Below are 14,441 nucleotides of genomic sequence, written 5' to 3'. Positions count from 1 at the left end.
GGGTCTCAATAGCCAAACCGTTAAATTTAGCGTTTGTAAAGTAGGATGAAACTCTGGCCCTTGCGAGAGAAGGTCTGGCCGTGATGGTAGGGTCCATGGGTCCCCTACTGCCATCTTTACGATCTCTGCATACCAAGATTTCCTGGGCCCCGCTGGGGATCACAAGAATCAACAACTTCCCTTCCTGCGAAGAAGTCGTGGACGCAGGCAGAATACATAAATCTGTGAGAACCGATTCCAGGGGAATAGCAAGGAATCTGTTCCGCATGCTAGCGGATCCTTTGTTCTTGACACAAAGTTGTCGATTTCTTTGTTGAATCCTGGACGCAAACAGATCTGTCTGGGATCCCCCATCTTTGACATATTGACAGGAAGATATCGGGGTGAATGAACCATTTTCCCGGGAACAACTGCTGGCGACTCAAGTAGTCCGCCTGCCAATTTTCTATTCCTAGAATGAAGACTGCAGATAGGCAAAGTACATTGTTTTCTGCCAAAGATAGGATAGAATTCATCTTTCTCTGGGCCGCACAACTTCTTGTGCCCCCTTGGTAATTAATATAGGCCATTGCTGTGGTATTGACGGATTGAATCCTGGCAGGACAATACCATAAACTGAACGTTCAGGCCCTCAGGACCAAGTGCTCTGCCTGAATTTCTAAAATGTTAATGGGCAATGCCATTTCTGATCTGGGCCACTTCTCTTGGACAGTTACCTCTTTCAGGACTGTTCCCCAACCTAAACAAAAAAGGTTGGCATATGTTGTTACCATTTCCCAGGTAACTGAAGGAAGGATTTTCCCCTTTGCAGATTTTTGGATATTAACCATAAACTGAGGCCCCCGGCGCACCCAGCCTACAGCACCTGGTATCTGGTGGTCCTTCATCCGGGTACTAACCAGACCCGACCCTGCTTAGCCTCCAAGATCAGACGAGATCGGGCACTATCAGTGTGATGTGGCCGTAGGCTTTGGAGTCAGACACATTGGGAATAAAGAGCTTGAACCCTTTTGTTTCAAGCCAATAGGATATTGTTTTGCAGCAGTCTTGATGAAACTGAGCATAAGGAACGGCCTCGAATGAAGCCACCATCTTTCCCAACAACCTCATGCAAAGTTGAATAAGAGAAATTCATCTTGCTTAGGCCACCTAAATCAGTTATTTTATGGCACTGATCTTTGCCTGGGGTGAAAATACCTTTTTCTGGGTGTACCTATGATCAGACCCAAGCATTTTAGCCTTCTTTATGGTTTTAAAAAGGTTTCTCCTAGGTTGAGAATCCGACCTAAATATTCCAAGTAGTCGAATGTGCTAACCATACTTTGGTCTAAGTGGGCTACCAACTGGTCTATCAAGAACTGATCGACTAGGTAAACCATAATCGTTATACCTTGGGTCCTCAATCTGACCAGAAGAGGAGCCAGAACCTTTGTACTCGAGGTGCAGTAGCTAGATTGGAAGCAGAGCTACACACTGAAAAATGAAGATTTTTCACTTTGAAAAGTAGATATTACTAGTGAGCGAGGAAATATGGAGATATGCATCTTTGACATCAATTGAAGTTCTCCTCCTTGTAGGAAGGAGATAACGGATTGGATTGACTTCATGCAAAAAAAGAGTGGTTATATCCAGGAATTGAATTTAGATTTTTGAGATCCAGAATGTCCATTTGGATTTAACCAAACCCCAACCTCTGCTCTTACATGGGGGCCACCATGAACACTTTTTGCCAAAAGATGGTCCAATGCTTGAGAGAAAGACTTTTTTCTTTGGATCCTTAGAAACGTCTGATCTGAGAAAACGAGGAGAGACAGAAACTCTTGGAACTCCAGTTTGTACCTTGGAGCTATTGAGGAAGTCCCCCATTCGTCTTGACACTCCTTCTGCCAAATCCCCAAGAACTGCAGAAGAATTCTCCCTATTGAGCAAGCGGGGGCACCTCCTCATAAGGAGGCTTCAGTATCTTGTAGGCTTCCGCCCCCAAGACCTCTTTTGTCCCTGGGGTTAACCCTGAGGATTACCTTTTGAACCTGACGGTTAAAGCTCATCTGGGTGATCCTCCAGGTACAAAAAATTTTTTCAAAGAATGGACAGGAAAAGGCATGCACAGCTTGAGGGGGCTTTAGCGAACCCAAACACTCAGTTAAGGCAACATAAATATGGAGCAGATCATTCAGCAAGAAATTGTACCATCAATCTTACAGATTGAGAAAGTTGACTCTCCCGCATTTGACATCTCAGAAGAGGAGTCATCCGCCTCACCACGGTCCCCTGAGGGAATTAGTCTTTTCCTGCCCCTAGTTCCTCAATTTGAGGGTCCTTGGAAAATGGAAGAGAACCCGTCACATCTTGACCACACTGGGATGTGATTAAAGGCGCTAAACTTTTTTTTTTTTTTTTTTTTAAACCTACCGTGGCTGAGGTAAAAGATCTTTAGTAAAATGAACAGGTGCTGCAGTGTTGAACAGTTGCAAACATTTCATGGCCCCGATCTCACTCTGACCAGCCACCCCCTCTCAGGGGAGGATGCCATTTGTAGAGTAGGTTTTCCAGAGCTTGAGGGATACCCTTTTAGCTCTTTTTTGGGGGTGTTTCAACCCCCCTTCTGACCATAGTCCGATGCACAAAGCAGAGGTACTACCAGAAGAAATCGCATCTGTTGCTTGAGCAATAGTCCAGCCCTGCCGCTGCTGTTAATGCTCAGCCTAATGCAATTGTAAATGTGTCAAAAGGAATGCTTGTTTCACCAAACCTCTTTCATGCCCCTCTACGCTCTTGTGTCCTTCCATCAGCCTGCAGCAGTAATAATGGTGCTTTAAAAAACACATTCCCACGTTGGAGAATGCCAATGCTGTGCCAAGTTCCGCCCCCTCCTCTCTCTTTAAAAAAAAAAAAAAAAAAAAAAGAACTTTCCCGCGCGAGCGCGGGCCTCTGATCCTACAGGATCGTCATGTAAGGGGAAAAAAAAAAAAAAGGCGAGGAGGGAGCCTGGAAGCCGCCGAGTAGAGTGACGTGCTGATCTTTTTTTTTTTTTCCTTCTCCTGACGCTCTTCCTCATGAAGAGGGGGAGAATACAGCACAGGTGGGGGGGTGTCTGGTAAGGAGGAACCCCCCCCCCCAAACTTACCGGAGGTCTGCCTGTTAGCTGGAGAGGAAAAGAAGCCTGCTGCTCCGGACACAGCGTGATCTCTTAAGGAAGCATGAGAAGGTATCTGCTCCATACAGCCCCCAGTGGTGACACTTAGGCATGACAACATTTACTAAACAAAGGTGACATTTCATAAGAAAACTCAAAAATTTCTTAGAAAACTCCACTTACCTTTCCCGCCGCAGGGCTTTCTGTGGTAAAAACCAACAGACCCAATCTTCACGGTGGGTTCCATTAAACCTTCAGGAGCTGGGGACCCTCGGGGAAACCCACAATCCTGGACCTGTAATAGCACCTCCGCCAGTAAAACTTTATGGCCTTAATACCAAAAGTACTGGATCCCGGGGTCCAGTTCTCTAAAAAGAGAAGCGTTTACAGGCAAAACCTCGTTTTTCGGACACGAGGCCCGGGTACCATTCAATTCGGCCTAAAAGACACTTTGAATGGATCCGGCTGCATAGCTGGCCCCAACAAGGATTGCTCCAGTGGAGCTCAGCACAGCACATCTTTACTCGTGACCAACACCTTAGACACTGGCGAAAAAACTGAGATACTCCCAGTAGTGGGAGGGGTTATATAGGGGGGCAACTTCCTGTTTAGGGTGTGCCAGTGTCCAGCACCTGAAGGTGGACTATAACCCACATAGTAATTACTATGGCTCTGTGTCCCGTGATGTACGATTAAAGATAAGGATTTTTCCAGAACAACAAAAGCATGGGCAAGGAGCAGCAGGTACACACCGTACAAGAGCTCTGAGAGCTGATTGGAGGGAAGAGACAAATACACTTCATACAGCACAGGCGTATGTATGCTGAAGATCCCTCCCCTTTCACCTTTTTAGCTCTTGGTGTCAGGAAAACATGTCAGAGAGGCGACTCATAATAACCGAGAAACTAGACATCAGAGAGAAATGACACTTAGACCCCTTTCACACCGAGTCACCTATAGCGTCAGCGGTTAAAACGGCACGGATTTGCGGCGCATTTCGAAAAAGGGTTAAAACCGCCCGCAATGCGCCGCAATAGCAGCGTTTTGCCGGCGGTATCCCAGCGCTGCCCCATGGATTTCAATGGGGAGCAGCGGTAAAAAACACACCCCTCCTTCACCGCTCCAAAGAAGCTGCTGGCAGGACTTTTCCCAACGTCCTGCCAGCGCACCGCTCCGGTGTGAAAGCCCGAGGGCTTTCACACTGGAAATATTGGAGCAGCTGTTTGAGGGCGGATTGCAGGCGCTATTTTTAATGCTATAGCGCCTGCAAAATGCCCCCGGTATAAAAGGGGTCTTAGAGACACAATTAAACACCATAGAAATATGTCCTCGTGTCTGAGGTTTACAACCAATTTAAACTACGGACTAGTGTGTTCTGTGGGCTCCCATGACAGTTTTAAACTAGCCATACATGGATCAAAATACGGCAAGTTCAACAGGGACCAGCCGAATTTCGATTTATGTATGGGCGATGTGGTAGTAGAGAAGTCGATATACCAGCTGACTTCTGTATAACTGCCTTGTTGCATTTTCCCTGCTCAATCAGCACTGCAGACTAGTGCCACTCTAATCTGTGTATTCTGATGGCAGAGAAGTCTCCCCACTCTCAGAATTCAATAGCTCAGTGAAAAGGATTCCCCATCCACATATATTTATTATTGTTAAGTGTATGCATGCTGAATAAAGTTAACACTGACAAGTACTGTATTTATTACTTTCTAAGGGGCAACGGGTGATTCCTCTACCAATGTCTTCATCTTGCACATGCTTGGCTCTAAAGTCTTAAAGTGTAAGTAAACCCTCCTGTTTTCAGCCAAGGAAGCTGCCATCTTTGCCTCTGTTTAATCTACAACTGCCATGATGCTGCACATGTGATCAATTATGACACCAGCCATTGGATGGTTTGACAGTTTGGTTGAGAGCACAACCAATGGGAGTGCTGCATTTCCGGCACGTGCCGGAAATTAAACTGTTTTATGGCTGGGTTTACTACCGCTTTAAAGGTTTTTTTCATCTTAATGCATGTTTTTTTACGCAAGCCTGATCCGATGCAGCGATGTGCATGAGAGTAGCAGCTCTCGCCGCTTTCTCCCTCCTCATTGGGCAGATTGATAGCAGCAGGAGCCATTGGCTCCCACAGCTTGTCAATCAAATGCTGTGACATGGAAGCGGGGGCGGGGACGAGCCACCTGCTCTGTCAATAGACGGAGGCACGGTGGCTCAGTAGCGAGCACGTACGGGTGCCCCCAGGGAAAGCAGCTTTCCCTGGGGGCACCTACCAAAAAGCAGTGTTAATTTTAGTCTTAGAACTAAAATGGCATTTTAGTTTTAGTCCCATTTAAATCTTCTGCAATTGTTTTAGTTTTAGTCGCATTTAGTCGACTAAATCTCCAGTACATTTTAGTCGACTAAAACGTCCTACGTTTTAGTCAACTAAAATCTCCGGTACATTTTAGTAATTACAATTTAGTTTTAGTCATAGTCTTGACTAAAATGGCATTTTAGTTTTAGTCGTATTTTAGTTGACTAAAATAGTATTCATTTAGTCAATTAAAATGTTTTAGTCATTTTAGTCGACTAAAATGTTTTAGTCGACTAAATTAACACTGCCAAAAAGGGGCCTGGAGCACTGGCAAGGGACCACAGGATCGGGGCTGCTCTGTGCAAAAGCATTGCACTGAGCAGGCAAGTATAGAAATGTTAGTTATTTTAATAAAATAAAAGAACGAAGGTTTAATAACACTTTGGAATTGCCATTTGTTGCCCAAAGGATGGCAACTATACAGTGGGTATGCCCAATGATCCCACCTCTACTCCAGACAAATGAATGCATGAACTACAGATGAATTCCTTTAGAAAGGCACACTTTTTCGCTCCATAATGCAATGTGCAAATTCAACCGGATATATTCCACCTGATGGAATGGTATGAGTAACAATACTGTTTAACGTGCCACATCTTGCTCTATACTACTGTATATAAATCACTTAAAAAAATAAATAAATGAAAGGCAAGTATTTTCATCTGTTAATGAGCTAATGTTCTCCACTATTTACAGCTGTATGACAAAGGCTATTTCTTCATCTTTTTTCCCTCTCGCCTCAGCCCCTTCTTTGTCAGACATCATTTCTTTCCTCTTTTTTGTACTGAGCATACATATTTTGTTCCTAGTGTGCTCGGTGGTACACAGGTTTCTGGTGGTGCTCCTGTCTTTGCGCTGTTTGGGTCCCCCAACGTAGGGGAGACGTATCAGCACCATCTGCCTTGGCCTTTCACAGACGCTGGCTCTTGTAGGAAAGCATGCATGAGGCTTCCTCCTTAACATGTTTGTATCATGCTTTGTATTAAACATATTTTAGGAGTTGCTTTGGCTCATTGCTGTGTTCGTTAAAGGATAAGCTAATCTTTACAGAAAAATCTGTAAGGTGAACTTACACAGGACCCCCTCCTCACCCATATTCCCGCGGCAATCTCCCGTTCTGAGCCCCGGTATATCCGTGGGCTTAGAAATCCCCTTGGCATCCACACGTCTTCTTCCCAGCCAACAGGATGGGCTACGTGGCTTCTGATTGGTTGGCGCTGCCCATGGGACGGCGCTGACCAATTAGAAAGCCCCCCGAAACGTCCCTCCTGATGAGGTACGATTTGGACATTCAGCCATGGGGATTTCTAACCCCCAGACTACTGATGCATATATACCGGGGCTCAGAACGTGAGATTGCCGCGGTTCAGGTCAATGGGGGCGCAGGGGGTGGGGAATGGGGTCCTGTGTAATTTCACCTTACAGATTTTTCTGTAAAGGTGAACTTACACTTTAAAGATGTTTTGGATAAAACTCCTACTGAAGAAGCGGTATTGTCCAAGAAACATGTAGAGGATAACAGACACACCACAAGGATGAATGTGTCATACACCCTGGATTCTACATACTAGCTAGGGTGTCACATTACCAGTGTGATATGTTTTTATGTGAAAATTCACTTGTGTGAAGGTGCGATGTATGTTGCTTTATTACTATATCTGGATATATGAATTTTTAGCAATATTGATATTAGTTTATTTTCCCAACTACTCTCCATGAAGACTATGGGTGCCGAGATAGTCCATTTTCCCCCTTTTCTGGTCATCATTGGGGTGGTCTCCAGTTTTTCTTCTTTGGAGTGTTGCTTGCAGGTACTTTTTTTTTCTGAGAGGTTTTTATAAAAAGAAGGTGGTGGTCTTAGGGCTCTTTCACACGAGCGGACCATTTAGATCCGCCTGTCAGTTTTTTCAGCGGATCTGAACAGTCGCTCCATACAGCTCTATGGAGTGGCGGATGTCAGCAGTGACATGTCCGCTGACATTCGGTCCGAAAAACCTAGACGATGGAAACCCTATTTCCCAATCCTTCTGGCGGATCGGATAAAAACAGACAGGCAGACCGTAATCATCCGATCCCCCGATAGAGGAGAGTGGAGATCTGACAGGTCCATCCGTCCCTGCACAGTGTGCAGAGATGGACTTGTCATCCGCCGGCTCAGCGGGGATCAACGGAGCAATCACCTGCTGAGCAAGTGGATGCCTGAATACGGATCCGCATGTGTAAAAGAGCCCTTAGTCTGCCTCTCTTTATAGAAGGCAAAACTTGTTCAGGCATCATCCAGGATCAGCATCTAATTTCTGGACTAAGATGCTGGGTTGGAGATAAAACAATGATGTAAACTCCGGTATTTGTGCAGTTCATGGCTGTGTTCACGAATGTCTGGCATGGATCAGCCCCTGCTGTTGCCTCTCACCTAGCGATTCGCTACACACAATGCTATTGTCCGATCACTGGGGAGAGGAAAAAGGGAAAATGCTTCCTATTGCCTGCTACAGAATGATGACATGATGTAAAGCTAAGAAACATCACTTGACTACAACTCATTGACTACATTTTTGTAATTTTAAAAAGCAATGTACAGCATTTCTGGAAAAGGACACTGTAGGCATATCATTTTAAAATGTCAGATATTCATTGTGCAGAAAATTAAAAGTTACTGAAGTTGACTAGGTGTGTTACCTCGTTATAATGAGTCTATCCAAGTTGATCCTTTGCTGTTTTGAAATCCAAGACGTTCTGTAGAGCTTCTCTGCAGTTTTTAAAACATCAGCATTCAGCCGCTGGATCAGCTGTTTTTCTGAGTTAACATACAGCTTCTCCTGCTTAAGGTGGCGGGCGAGGGTGTGGATTTCCGGCTTCACCATTTTGGGGCGTTCTAAGAACCAGCGGACCTGCTAAACAAAAAAAAGCCATAAGTCAGCTAAATACTTGATACTAGCAGATTAAATCTTTACACACCCAACCATAAACAAGAATCTTAGTAGCACGCCGGCCTTACGCCATAAATTGAATCCATCTCTTTCAAACTTCTGCTGGCGTTGCCAAAATGCTGTGGGCTCGCTCCTTCACAATTGGGTGTGATCAAAACATTCTGGTCAGAAGTTCACTGCATGATATCATAGGTCACAACCTACACCTTAGACTTTACCCCAACATAAAATTTCCTTTACACCACACCTCAATCCCCACAAATTTTACTTCAAATCCCTAGTGATGCACAAGATAAAACACCATTAAGCTATGCATCCCAGTTCACTGGGGCTCAACCCACGCCCCCTCTTTATCATCGGCATATCCAAAATCTCGGAAATGGAAGAACTCATCTGCATCGCAAACCACCACCCTTCCAAATTCTCCTCCGCATGGTATGCTAGATACAGTTTCGAACCACCGAGGCCTTCAATCATCTATTAGATCCCTCTACGACACAGCCCACTTCTCATGACCTTCTGAAATAGTTTGGCATGACCAAACTGAAAAAACACCTATCCCGGAGGGGCCTCCTGGTAAGTCCCCCCCTTTCTACCTGCTGCTCCCCGTATCCCGTATTTAGCAGAGACACAATTCCCTCCTGGAATATCCTGTCATCAGGGAGAATCACATTGGCCATAGTGTTACTTTTTTCATTCATGCTAGATTTCTAACTAACTGTCTCTTAATATGCACTACCCCTTTCTCCAGGAGTAAGAACCTTGACGCTTTTTTTCCTTTTATTCTCCCCTCTTCCTCACTATGTAGTACCTCTTTTTAAGTTATAGATCTACCTCTAACTTTCAGTTACCTTAGAATACACCACACCTTGGATGCTGGATTTTTTATTACTTGTTAATTGGTCCATTATGTCTTTTTTTTTGACATCTACCTATAACCTTAAGCCTTTTGATGTATACTGTACATTGAATACCCTATGTCACAACTTTATACTAGGTGATTAATAGCCATTTATTGTACAGAAACAACATATAATTGTTTTGGGGAAAAAAAAAATAACTCAGTAGCTGCAAGTGCACAGTATGTCATCACTACACTGGGCAGCCATGATAAACCCTAAAATAAACATAAGTATCAGCGCAAAGGTTATATTAAAGCAGTAGTAAAATTATTTACAAAAACAGCTGACAGGCAGGGTTTTTATAACAGAAGAGACCCTAGTGGTCTCTTCTGTCATAAATGTTGCCGTCTGTTGGCGATAAGGTTATCTGAGATGTGCATGTGCAGATCAGACCACATTTTCAGTCTGCACTGTATGCCATGGTGATGTGACGCCCCTGTGGGAGTGAAGTCACAGCGTCTCGGGATCACGTCCACGCGGGATGACCTTTGGCAGTGACATCATTAGGGCTGAAACAACTAATCGATTAATCGACAAGTAATCGATTATTAAATTCATCGATTACTATTTTCAGAATCGATTAATTGGCCAGTAACATAACAGGGTTAAAAAAAAACTAAAATGAGCCCTTTATAATACAAAAAGAGCAAATAATCACTACTGTAACTTTGCTTTTTTCAGCAGCTGCATATTTGGAAAGGGCCAGGGACTTTTTTTTTTTTAACACAAATCGGTGCTTTTTTGGTTCAATATACTTCAATGGAGAAGCTGCAGAAAAACATGTAATGCTTTTTTGCAGCAATTTGTGTTTTTTAATCTGCCCAACAACAAATTGTCCAAAAAAAAATGCAAAATCATGTGCGCAAAAAATCAAAATGCAGAGCTGCACCAGATTTTGCACGTTCCAGTTTTAGCAAATCAACCTCACTATGTCTTTTCTGCATTAAAGTTCCTTACCCGCCTGTACACCATGCACACTGAGCAGTGCAAGAGCAATGCCGAGATGAATGAACTCCTGCGCATGTGCGGGACTGAGGTCCTATCAGCTGGGCCAATGAAAATGACCGAGGATCGATACCTGAAAGCCGATCCAGCTGAAAATGACCGTGGCTGGCAAAGAGCCCCAGGACGCTGCAGCACTGGAGAGAAGGAGGAGTATAGTTCTGCTTTAAAATGGACAGCACAGAATCTTTTCTACATGGAAGAAGAGAGTCCATCAAGTGCAAGACACTAGCAAAAAATGGATATCTTACAAAGTGGGGTAGGATTATAGGGGTATGCCCAAAGGGGCATGTCCAAAACCTTTCCCAGTGCCCAATACCTGAAGGTAGCAGCCTCTAATCCAGGATCTAATAAAATCCAGCTACATTTTTGTTGCTCCTGGCCCCTGGGCTTAAAGCGGAGTTCCACCCAAAAGTGGAACTTCCGCTCATCTGAATCCTCCCCCCCTCCGGTGCCACAACTGGCACCTTTCAGGGGGGAGGGGGGTGCAGATACCTGTATATTACAGGTATCTGCACCCACTTCCAGGAATAGACTCCCGCGGGAGTCACGCCCCCTCCCGCACCTCCTGCTGTCTCCTGGGAAACACACAGGTCCCAGGAGATAGCGGGGACCACTTAGGACGCGCAGTGCGACTTGCGCATGCGCAGTAGGGAACCGGGAAGTGAAGCCGCATCGCTTCACTTCCTTATTCCCTCACCGAGAATGGCGGCGGCAGAAGCCGAGAGCCGAGCTATTGCTCGGCTTCCGACATCACTGGACTCCAGGACAGGTAAGTGTCCATTTATTAAAGGCCAGCAACTGCAGTATTTGTAGCTGCTGGCTTTTAATAATTTTTTTTCAGGTGGACTCCCGCTTTAATTCTCACCTAGGACTGCTCTGTCAGACCTGTTCCAGTAGCCTTCTGGAAATATTCATCAGCTATCTCAAGAAGCATCGGCATCCAAACACGGCTGGAGAAGGGTGGACCCATTAGGCCCCTTTCACACAGGCGGATAGAATTCAGCTTTTAGCTGCGGATAGATGAAGTTATCCAGCACACAATGCTTTCCTATGGCCCCATTCACACACTGCATTTAGTGACGGTTTTGTTACATGGAGTTTTGTGCGGTTCTACCCCCCCCCCCCCCCCCCTCTGTTTTCACCTGGTGATCTGGCCAGTAACACAGCTCCTGCATTAGAGCGCCCCCTCTGTGCATGGATGAGCACAAGGGGGACAGCAGCACTGTCAGATGAAACAAATCCTCTTACATAAGTTGTATCTGTTTATCTGCAGGCTTCTCTACTCTACATTCATTCAAAGTGCTAAATTTATAAGCTTGTCTGAGAGTTCAGAAAAAAAAGGGGGCGGACAGCTGAAGTTAAACTCTGCAGAGCTCATCGAGGAGAGCTTTGAGAACTGATTGGAGAAGAGACGCACACCCCTTCCACACAGCACACAGGAACAGAGCCGAGGCTGTCAAAAAGCTGGAAGTCCCTCCCATGTCACCTCTTTTCTCTTGGTGTCAGGAAAACTTGTCAAAGGTGACTCAGGCTGATAGCAGAGGAACAAACCAACAGACAGAAAAAACACTCCATGCCGGTTCAAACAGGGGCGGCTTCAAATTCTGAAGCCGCCCCATACAGAGCGACTTCAGCGCAGCTTGCAAATCTTCTGTATAGAAGTCAATGCAAGCCACTCCAAAGTAGTACAGGAACCCTTTTCTAAGTCGGAGCAACTCGAGTCGCTCCTATTAGAATGGTTCCACTGCAATGCATGGAGCGCGACTTGTCAGGCGGCTAAGTCACCTGACAGGTCGCCCCTGTGTGAACCAGCACTTAAAGCGATTGTAAAGTTAGTTTGTTTATTTTTTTTTTAAATAACAAACATGCTATACTTACCTGCTCTGTGCAAGGGTTTTCCACAGAGCAGCCCCGACCCTCCTTTTCTGGGGTCCCCAGGCGGCACTCCTCTTCATCAAGTGCCCCCAGGGAAAGCCACATACCAAGACGGCACCCGTGCGGACGCGCTCCTGAGTCCTGCTGCTGCTGAAAAAGATACTGGGACTTGGCCCCGTGCCACTGGATTTGATTGACAACAGCGGGAGCCAAATTCTCCTGCTAATATCAAGTCTATCCCATGAGGACCAGAGACAGCGGCTGGAGCTGCTGTGCTCATCCCCGTTGCTGGAACTATCGGGGTCAGGTAAGAAAAAGGGGGGCTCTGGGGGACAGCTGCGGCACAGAAGGTTTTTTAACCTAACGCACAGAATGCATCAAGGTGAAAAACCTAGAGACTTTACAACTCCTTTAATGCTCTTAACCACTTGCCGACCGCCTCACGCATATATACGTGAGCAGAATGGCACGGGCAGGCAAAATCACGTACCCATACGTGATTGCCTTCCCGCGGGCGGGGGGTCCGATCGGACCCCCCCCCCCCGGTGCCAGCGGCGGTCGGCATTTGGCTAGGAGCGATGAGAGACGAGGGGGAGACCATCCGATCGTGGCCCCCCCCCCCTCGCGATCGCTCCCAGCCAATGAGGAACATCCCCTGCCTGTGTATAGTACACACAGGCAGAGGATGTGATGTCATCTCTCCTCGGCTCGGCAGTTTCCGTTCTAGCGCCGAGGAGAGAAGACATGTAAGTGCACCAACACACACACACACAACACAGTAGAACATGCCAGGCATACTTTACACCCCCGATCCCCCCCCGATCGCCCCCCGATCCTCCCCCCCAATCACCCCTCCCTGTAACACTGACACCAAGCAGTATTTTTTTTTTTTCCTTCTGATTACTGCATGGTGTCAGTTAGTGACAGTTACTGTGGTAGGACAGTGAGTGTTACCCCCCTTTAGGTCTAGGGTACCCCCCTAATAAAGTTTTAACCCCTTGATCACCCCCTGTCACCAGTGTCGCTAAGCGATCATTTTTCTGATCGCTGTATTAGTGTCACTGGTGACGCTAGTTAGGAACGTAAATATTTAGGTTCGACGTCAGCATTTTATAGCGACAGGGACCCCCATATACTATCTAATAAATGTTTTAACCCCTTGATTGCCCCCTAGTTAACCCTTTCACCACTGATCACCGTATAACCGTTACGGGTGACGCTGGTTAGTTCGTTTATTTTTTATAGTGTCAGGGCACCCGCCGTTTATTACCGAATAAAGGTTTAGCCCCCTGATCGCCCGGCGGTGATATGCGTCGCCCCAGGCAGCGTCAGATTAGCGCCAGTACCGCTAACACCCACGCACGCAGCATACGCCTCCCTTAGTGGTATAGTTTCTGACTGGATCAATATCTGATCCGATCAGATCTATACTGGCGTCCCCAGCAGTTTAGGGTTCCCAAAAACGCAGTGTTAGCGGGATCAGCCCAGATACCCGCTAGCACCTGCGTTTTGCCCCTCCGCCCGGCCCAGCCCACCCAAGTGCAGTATCGATCGATCACTGTCACTTACAAAACGCTAAACGCATAACTGCAGCGTTCGCAGAGTCAGGCCTGATCCCTGCGATCCCTAACAGTTTTTTTGGTAGCATTTTGGTGAACTGGCAAGCACCAGCCCCAGGCAGCGTCAGGTTAGCGCCAGTCGCGCTAACACCCACGCACGCACCGTACACCTCCCTTAGTGGTATAGTATCTGATCAGATCAATACCTGATCCGATCAGATCTATACTAGCGTCCCCAAAAACGCAGTGTTAGCGGGATCAGCCCAGATACCTGCTAGCACCTGCGTTTTGCCCCTCCAGCCCGGCCCAGCCCACCCAAGTGCAGTATCGATCGATCACTGTCACTTACAAAACACTAAACGCATAACTGCAGCATTCGCAGAGTCAGGCCTGATCCCTGCGATCGCTAACAGTTTTTTTGGTAGCGTTTTGGTGAACTGGCAAGCACCAGCGGCCTAGTACACCCCGGTCATAGTCAAACCAGCACTGCAGTAACACTTGGTGACGTGGCGAGTCCCATAAGTGCAGTTCAAGCTGGTGAGGTGGCAAGCACAAGTAGTGTCCCGCTGCCACCAAAAAGACAAACACAGAGCGTCGTGCCCATAGTGCCCTTCCTGCTGCATTCGCCAATCCTAATTGGGAACCCACCACTTCTGCAGCGCCCGTACTTCC

At 46.4% G+C, this 14,441-nt stretch overlaps 1 protein-coding gene across 13 annotated transcripts in view; it reads right to left on the bottom strand.

Annotated features, from left to right (window-relative positions):
- GAPVD1 (GTPase activating protein and VPS9 domains 1) overlaps positions 1 to 14,441 on the bottom strand; it is a 164,767-nt gene that overhangs the window by 102,507 nt on the left and 47,819 nt on the right. For 11 of the 13 annotated variants that reach the window (XM_073600311.1, XM_073600299.1, XM_073600303.1 and 8 more), the window contains exon 2: positions 8,178 to 8,392. In XM_073600311.1, coding sequence (XP_073456412.1) covers positions 8,178 to 8,392 — 215 coding nt within the window. The remainder of the gene's footprint in view (positions 1 to 8,177; positions 8,393 to 14,441) is intronic. The other 2 variants (XM_073600312.1, XM_073600307.1) reach the window with 1 other exon arrangement.

Source organism: Aquarana catesbeiana, linkage group LG09 (genome assembly GCF_042186555.1).
Source record: "Aquarana catesbeiana isolate 2022-GZ linkage group LG09, ASM4218655v1, whole genome shotgun sequence".
In the NCBI taxonomy this organism is placed as follows: domain Eukaryota; kingdom Metazoa; phylum Chordata; class Amphibia; order Anura; family Ranidae; genus Aquarana; species Aquarana catesbeiana.
The sequence above is the reverse complement of the archived record's forward strand: the minus strand, read 5'-3'. Positions and strand labels throughout refer to the sequence as shown.